The sequence below is a fragment of the Pavona decussata genome, unplaced genomic scaffold (genome assembly GCF_977016875.1).
Source record: "Pavona decussata unplaced genomic scaffold, jaPavDecu1.1 SCAFFOLD_185, whole genome shotgun sequence".
Classification (NCBI taxonomy): Eukaryota; Metazoa; Cnidaria; class Anthozoa; order Scleractinia; family Agariciidae; genus Pavona; species Pavona decussata.
In genome coordinates this window covers 318,206-326,740 of record NW_028145594.1, presented here as the reverse complement: position 1 = coordinate 326,740, position 8,535 = coordinate 318,206, and the positions used below count along the sequence as shown (strand labels likewise).

Below are 8,535 nucleotides of genomic sequence, written 5' to 3'. Positions count from 1 at the left end.
CACCTGTACCTTAACAATAAAAGAAAAAGGTACAAGGAAAATGAAGAATAATTAAGAAAATGTCTAGCATACAGAATTCATTTATACGTTTCTTCACTTATTTATTTAGGTGTTATTTACTGACCTAATTTTTTTTACGTCTTTCTGACTGCAAAAGATGGTTTTCAATAAACGATTTATTTATTTTTTCACAAATAAGAAGAACAATAAGAACAATAAGGTCGATATGAAAACAGCAATAGAAAGTAAAATTCACCTTAAACGTTTTAAATTGCAGCTCAGTCTGAAAATACAAGCCCGCAAAGCTGTCCTAAGTGTGGACAGACGGTCTGGCTTTAACCTGCTGCAGGCGGCTGTCGTAGAAGCGAACTATAGTATCGTTTCCAAAGCAAGTGTCCTCCTTGATGACTTCGTGAAAGAGATGGATGTTCAAACCACGGGAAACGGTGTTAACGTATTTGCTGGAAAATCTGCTGCTCAAATTCTTTCGAGTCTGGAAGGGAGACGGCCAGGTCATAATGACATCGACAAACTACACCAAGAGATGGTCGAGAAAGTCAAAACGCTAAATGAGCTGCACCGGCGTGCAAAAAGTGACGATGTGGAGAACGTGATAGAGCTTGTTTTAAATGACGGTATCGATATTAATATCTCAGCACAAAGCAATTACACACCTTTGTTGTGGGCGACTCGGTCATCTTCAAGTATGTTGATCAAAACCCTCATTGATCTCGGTGCAGACGTAACTGCTCAAAGAAGCAATGATAAAACAGCATCTTTGTTGTTGGCGGCTAATTGTAACAACTACATGGCCACTCGCCTGATTTTAGAGCATGGAGCTGATGCGAATATCGGCCAGGACGCTGGCGGATATACACCACTTCATGTATCTGCTCATAAAGGATTTTTCAACATTTCCCAATTGATAATTGATTCAAGAAGCAACATCAACGTTAGGAACACAAATGGCATAACCCCACCTCATATTGCAGTTGAGAAAAATGATGAAACTCTCGTCAAGCTGTTGCTTAAAAACAACGCAGATGTGAACATTCAAGACATTCATGGTAATACACCACTTCACGTATCTGCTTGTGAAGGATTTTTCAACATTTCTCAATTACTAATTGAAGCAGGATGTAACATCACACTGAAGAATAAATATAGTGGAACTCCACTTCATATTGCAGTCAGAGAAAATGATGAAACTCTCGTTAAGCTGTTGCTTAAAAACAACGCTGTTGTGAACATCCAAGGTCGTGATGAAGATACACCACTTCATGTATCTACTCGTAGAAGATTTTCCAACATTACTCAGTTGCTAATTAAATCAGAATGCAACGTCAACCTGGGAAACGACAGTAACGAAACTATACTTCATATTGCAGCCAAGAAAAAAGATGAAACTCTCGTCAAGCTGTTGCTTGAAAACAACGCAGATGTGAACAATCAAGACCATAATGGAGATACACCACTACATGTATGCACCCGTAGAGAATTTATCAACATTTCTAGGTTGTTGATTGAGTCAGGATGCAACATAAACCTGAACGACAATTTTAGCAAAACTGCACTTCATATTGCAGTTGAGAAAAATCATGGAACTCTCGTCAAGCTGTTGCTTAAAAACAACGCGGATGTGAACATTCAAGACCATAATGGAGATACACCACTTCATGTATCTGCTCATAAAGGATTTTTAGACATTTCTCAATTGTTAATTGAATCCGGATGCAACATTGACCTAAGGAGCAAGAATGGTGGAACTCCACTTCAGATTGCAGTCAGCTATAATCATGAATCTCTCGTCAAGCTGTTGCTTAAGAACAACGCGGATGTGAACATTCAAGACCGTAATGGAGATACACCACTTCATGTATCTGCTCATAAACGATTTTTAGACATTTCTCAATTGTTAATTGAATCCGGATGCAACATTGACCTAAGGAACAAGAATGGTGGAACTCCACTTCAGATTGCAGTCAGCTATAATCGTGAATCTCTCGTCAACCTGTTGCTTAAGAACAACGCGGATGTGAACATTCAAGACCATAATGGAGATACACCACTTCGTATATCTGCTCATAAAGGATTTTTAGACATTTCTCAGTTGTTAATTGAATCCGGATGCAACATTGACCTAAGGAGCAAGAATGGTGGAACTCCACTTCAGATTGCAGTCAGCTACAATCGTGAATTGCTCATCAACCTGTTGCTTGAAAACAACGCAGATGTGAACATTCAAGACCTTGATGGAGATGCACCACTACATGTATGCACCCGTAGAGAATTCATCAACATTTCTAGGTTGTTGATTGAGTCAGGATGCAACATCAACCTGAAGAACAATTTTAGCAAAACCGCAATTCATATTGCAGTTGAGAAAAATCATGGAACTCTCGTCAAGCTGTTGCTTAAAAACAACGCGGATGTGAACATTCAAGACCATAATGGAGATACACCACTTCATGTATCTGCTCGTAAAGGATTTTTAGACATTTCTCAGTTGTTAATTGAATCCTGATGCAACATTGACCTAAGGAGCAAGAATGGTGGAACTCCACTTCAGATTGCAGTCAGCTACAATCGTGAATCTCTCGTCAAGCTGTTGCTTAAAAACAGCGCGGATGTGAACATTCAAGACCATAATGAAGATACACCACTTCGTGTATCTGCTCGTATAAAAGATGTTTAAACATTTCTCAGTTGTTAATTGTATCCGGATGCAACATTAACCTAAGGAGCAGGAATGGTGGAACTCCACTTCAGATTGCAGTCAGCTATAATCGTGAATCTCTCGTCAAGCTGTTGCTTAAAAACAACGCCGATGTGAACATTCATGACCTCAGTGGGAATATACCTTTTTATGAGACTACCAGGGCATCAATGAGACAGGAGTACCTGATGGGGCTGCTCGACTAAAACCCGCTCTGCAGGCTGGAATATAGCTGGCTGGGAACTGAATACATTAGACTGTTAACTGGCTGGAATGTTTCTAATATTAGGTTTGCTGAGATTTTCTTATCAAAACATTGGTTCCAGCTGGGTTAAACATGTCTCGTTTGCTTTCCCTGCCTGTCAAGACCCCTGTCAGGCTGGTGAAAAATCGTATTTGACTTTTTAGTCTAACAGCGTCTTTGCCAATGAAATTTGAAGGCAAGTAGCGCGCCAGGAAATAACGGTGGCTCCACTGTTTTCCATCATGTGTTGTTCTTTCTATTTCTATATCACGCTGTGTACGTCAGCTGTCAATACAAAGGCGGTAATACAGAATTATTTTATATCATAACAACTCGGCGGCGTGATCAACAACAGCCGGAAATCCGTCTACATTCGCAGGCTAAAGGCCCACAAGTGGTAACTTACGTGTCTCTTTAGTTTGAAGTCGTCGAGACATCTACCTCTGAAATCCCCGCGAGTCAGCTGTTATTCACATTAGGATTAGTGGTTTGTGGTCACCCCTGTGTCAGATTAATGGTTTTTTTATACCCACGCAAGCGCACCCCAGGCTGCTAGTGGACTAACTTGGTGTCCGTCTATTAATTATTAACTACAAATTCTAATTTTAAAACTTCACTAGATCTTCAATATTTCTTATTTCTCTTAATTTTAACAATCCTTCTACAGAAACTACTCCTCCCAAATATACCCAAAAATCACCCAAAAATTCACAAAATACCCCACAACACAGATTCAGGGGATGATGATAGGGTTTTTGGATTGCTTGAAACGTGAGCGAGATATTTCCATTAAAGCCATCTCAAGTGGCGGAAAAATGGCGTTTAGGTGTAATCCCCCCTTATTTAATTTATTAAACTCTGCTATCTCTTTTAGAAGGGATCTATTGTTCTGATTGTCTTATACAAAAACGGCCCAATCAAAATCCATTATCGGCGCGTATATCACGAGGGAGGGGAACCCACTCATCCCTACCTGTGTGATGTCACTACATACAGTGTAGCCACGAAACAAAAGCCGTTCTTTCAAAATGGCCTCCACATGAATGAATTTAAGACTCTAATATGCCGTTTTCAGAAAGAAAACTAACCTTCCTAAAGCGGTAAATCGAAATAATGATTTCTAAGTAGTACTCGACAGTTTAAACGGTGGAAATTGGATCGGAGAGTTTTACGACGAAGGAATTACGCTATGACAAACAGATCGAACAATCCAATGCGAAGAGGGAAGTAGAGATAAGGGGTTAAGATTATGCCTAGGTGTTACTGGTAATCGATCTAACAAAAAAGGTTTTGATTGTCAATTTTTACTAACACTTTTTATTTAGGAGAGCTTTGTTTCTGTTTGTAACTGGGTAGTCAGATTGCTAAGTGGGAACCTAACCACTATACCACCGAACAGTTTCGAACTCACATAACTACTATGTTTTGATTACATGTACTAGGAGAGAAAACAAGAAATAAAAATGATAGTTTTGAGTAGACGTAATTCTAAAACGTAAGGCAGGCAGCCCAAGAGTTGTGAATGCGTTGAAAATATCTCGATCTTCGTAGTACAAATAGTATCCTATTTACACCGGTCTTACCTGCAATAGTCTCATTGACGGAGGTCTGGCGGCCACAAGAGAGGGCGATGCATCTATAACACGACACCCAAAACACCCAAACTAGCCATCTAACACTCGAACCTATCCAAAACTAAAAACTCCCTAAACAGCCAGATCTTAAGACCTCAACTAAGAGACTGAGTGTTTTTTTTAAACTGCAGACGTCTGTCCAGAAAGAAACGCGGAAACAAAATTCTTAAGGTTATTGAACCCCTCATACACAGTAGAAGCCCGCCTAGATTGTGAATATTCAATAAAAAGAAGGTTAGCGGGCGCTCCTGTTCGAATAACGTTAGAGTAGAGAGTTTTAAGTGATACTGGGCGGTAGATGGAGAAGATCAACCAACATGGGACATAACGTCAGCCAGATTAGAACCAGAAAAAGGGAGGGTGGGGGCACACCCCGTGCGAAAACTATGAAGAGTTTCACCAGCATCTGTATGAGCTTGTCGAAGATACAGCTATATATACGAGATTGTGCTGTAGAACTGGTGAGAGGCTGATCAACGATGCGACCTTTCTGATCTAGTAACCCCTGGAAAGGTCAATACCAATCTCTCTTGACACAGCGACATACATTTCAACAGTCCGAATCGGGCATAGGTCTGGATTCGGATGACGACGCATTCCGAACAGATTTGAGGAGCCATCGCGCAAAGTTTTTCCCCAGACGCGATTAAACAGGAGACCACTGTAGTCTGGAAAACGGGCAATCTCGGGGGTTTTGACAAGGCTCAAATCTCCTGCACGGTCCCCAGTGTAAAATAGACATTTGAAGAAGGCTTGGTCACGAGCAACAAACATTTCGGAAGAAGAGAGATTAGGCAGTAGCTAAAGCTTCTCTAAGTGGCGAGAAAGTAACAATAACTTATCTGGAAAGATTGGGGTTCCTTGTTTCGGAGTAACATGAGCTTGAAGTTGTTCAGCAGTAATCTGTTTAGGATAAAGCTTAACAAGCTCGTCAGAAGCTGAGTTACCCAAATGGAGCGACCTGTTCCAATCTCCTTGACCGTCCGCCTCCGAAAATATAGATCGCATCTTCCCACAAAAAAACAAAAAAAATTCTCAAGCTTACTTTGGCTTAGCATACGCAGAAGAAATGTATGTCTGCTGGAGAACTTGAACTCTCTGGTCGATTGCAGCGAGATTAAAGGAAAGCGCTTTTCGCTTCAGAGGGTCGCCTCGACGTATAACATAGCCACACCGTTGCCAATAATGGAATGTGTGGTCATTGGGATAACTACAAGTAAGGCAACTGACAGCTGGTGTAAATAAATGAGCAACTGGAGGAAGAACCTGCTATAGGAATATTAGCACCCAGTTAACCGACGACTAGAACACCGTAGCCAAAATAATCAAATTTATTGCAACAATTTCGTTTACAACAATATCTCGATAAGTCGCATAAAAACATAGATAGCAATATTTTGAAAAGAAAAATTCAATAACAAAATACTAGCATATGGCGACCCTAAGCTCGATTTACTACACAGGGTTGAACCTGAACACACACAAGTACCACGGCAAAGGCCACGTGAAAGAAAAACCGGAAGTAGTTGGAGGTAACACAATGCCCTTGGAACCTTTAACCGCCAAGATAAAGGAATCGTGTTGACGTAAAAGAGGCCACCAAAATTTAAGAGGACGTACATCTGGGATAACCAGTATACAGGAGATAGCTTGACTCGAGAGAAAGCGCAACAAATCAGGAAAAAGAATAATTGGGGGAAAAGGCGAAAAGGTTTGCAAAAAGATCCCTTTGGGGCGATGGAATTTGAGCAAAAACGTTGACCCCCAAAGAGCCAGGAACTGGGAAAGGAGAGGAAAAAGGAAGAGAAGAATCTAGAATGGAGCTATGAGCATTTCACAGGAGGGCCATTAAATGAACAGAGTGACCTGACGGCCCGCCAAAAGCACTTTGAACTCTCGCCCACACTTGGCGATAGTTTGGAGTCTTGCAAAGAAAGTGTGCGAGAAGGAGGGTCAGCAACGCTACACTTGGTGGAAATGTGATGAAGGTTAAGATGGATGTTAGGGTCAGAAATGAAAGCAGACAAACGCTTCAATGAAGCAAGCAGAGAGGGAGACTTAGCTCCTTGGAGGCGCCAAGCTCTCAAGAGCACCTGACTGTCCGTGAACACGTCAACCCAGCAGTTGCTATAACGGTAGAAGAAAACGTCTTCAAAGCATTACACAAGGCGAGAATGTCCTTACAGTTAATACCGAGAAAATACTTAGAAGGTCAGTAATCCCGAATGGCGACGGATCTTGCATCGGTATTAAGAACTGTTCCCCACGTGAAAGCACTAGCATCAGAGCTAGGGAAGAAAACCCTTCCAGGATTCTAAGGAGGTCCAGGACGTAATTTCTGCTTTCAAAGGCCCAGACAGGGGAATGGGACGGGAGGCACGTGCACCTTTGCTAATCTCGTTTGTAAACAAATGGGCACCAGAGACTGCCAAGGCAAAAGAAGTGCACTTTCCAGAAAGTCGTTGCAAGGCCTTAGGGTCGATGGAGTCAGATCCAAGGACTAAGCGAATCAGGTCACAGAACTTCTGTTTTTTGTCCTGTAAAAGCAAAAAGGCCTCCTTAACAGAATCCACTATAAAACCTAGTAAGGAACAGCTTGGCGAGGAAGAAGAATTGCCTTTACAAAGGTCCAGGTAATATCTAAGCGCAATCAAGGTATATCAGCCAATGAAGATCGCAGATGAAGCCGACGCAAAAGAACGCTCCAAAATGGGGAGGTTCTCATAAACTGAAGATTGAGGAGGGTATGCACGCTGTGTCGGTCGTCGATATATAACGAACATGGAATAGAGAGAGATCGAAAATAATTTTAAGAAAGGAGACCTGTTGAATGATAAATAGCCGATGTCTTCCAACCGAAAGGGATTGTATTGTTAACAAAATACCAACCAGCCCTTTGAAAACCGAAGAATGTGCGGCTTCAGGAGCGAGTAACAAATGATCATAGCCAGACTTATCGTTACAAACATATTGGTATGAATTAGGAGAAACGTAGCGAGGGAGGGCATTGAGAGAATCGAGCTTAAAGGGAGTGTCCTTGATCCAAAGATTTAAAAATCTGTTAGAATTAAACAAACGTGGTTTTGAAGGTTCGACGGTAAGGGACTGATTACTAAGTGAGGTTGAACTACCTCCCCAACTTTACCCCAAATAGAGATAGCTCCTGAAGCTAATCTGTTCATAATTGTGTCGGAAATAAACTTTGCGCAAGGCTTACATGAAACAGAATTTTTTAAAAATCGTCGAAGAGGGGATTTAGTCATACACATACGCTAAAATGTGACTCCCTCCCTTTAAACCGTCCTTTAAAAGGTTCAAAAAAAGGAAAAAAACGCTAACTTTATTCCTTATCCAATCTACTATGAGTGAGGTTTGTTCATAGGGAGAAATGGCTGCAATATGCTCCCAAGCTGCGATGTGGTTATGAAAATTTCCTGCAGTAAAGCTGTCTGGATCGGGAAAGCCAGCGTGGAAACATTGACTAACTGTTGTCCCGCGGCCACAGCGTCTACAAAGCTTTGTTTAATATGCACATTGTTGGCTGTCAACCCCTAAGTCTTATCTAAGCAATTCCTTATCAACATCAACCCAACGTGGAGAAGTCAGGTTTACAGTAAGAGGACTGAAGGCTTCAGTACATTCCCAATTCGGAAAGGAAGGATGAATACGTAGTCGCTTGGGTAAAGGCTAGAAGAAACGAAGACAAAAATAAGGTGAACGAAAGGTTTGGGAATAAAAGAAAAGACTTAAGGGAAAGCAGACTTAGGGGATGAAAGTTTGGGCCTTAGTAATCCGAGCAGGAATTAGACTCCTATTCAAAGCTGTCATTCTTGAGTGCCGCGGGATGAAAACAAGGGTATATACAAAAAATAAAGGTAGACAAATATAAGCAGTAAAGAAATTTAATTATCGCAAATTGTAACATTCAATTGACAACAATC

The 8,535-nt window shown here is 41.2% G+C and overlaps 1 protein-coding gene across 1 annotated transcript; it reads left to right on the top strand.

Moving 5' to 3' along the window:
- Window positions 1-226: 226 nt before the first annotated feature.
- Window positions 227-2,524, top strand: LOC146462758 (uncharacterized). The gene has a single exon (XM_085085256.1). It carries the CDS (start codon window positions 227-229, stop codon window positions 2,522-2,524), a length of 2,298 nt encoding a protein of 765 aa, XP_084941382.1.
- Window positions 2,525-8,535: the final 6,011 nt, after the last annotated feature.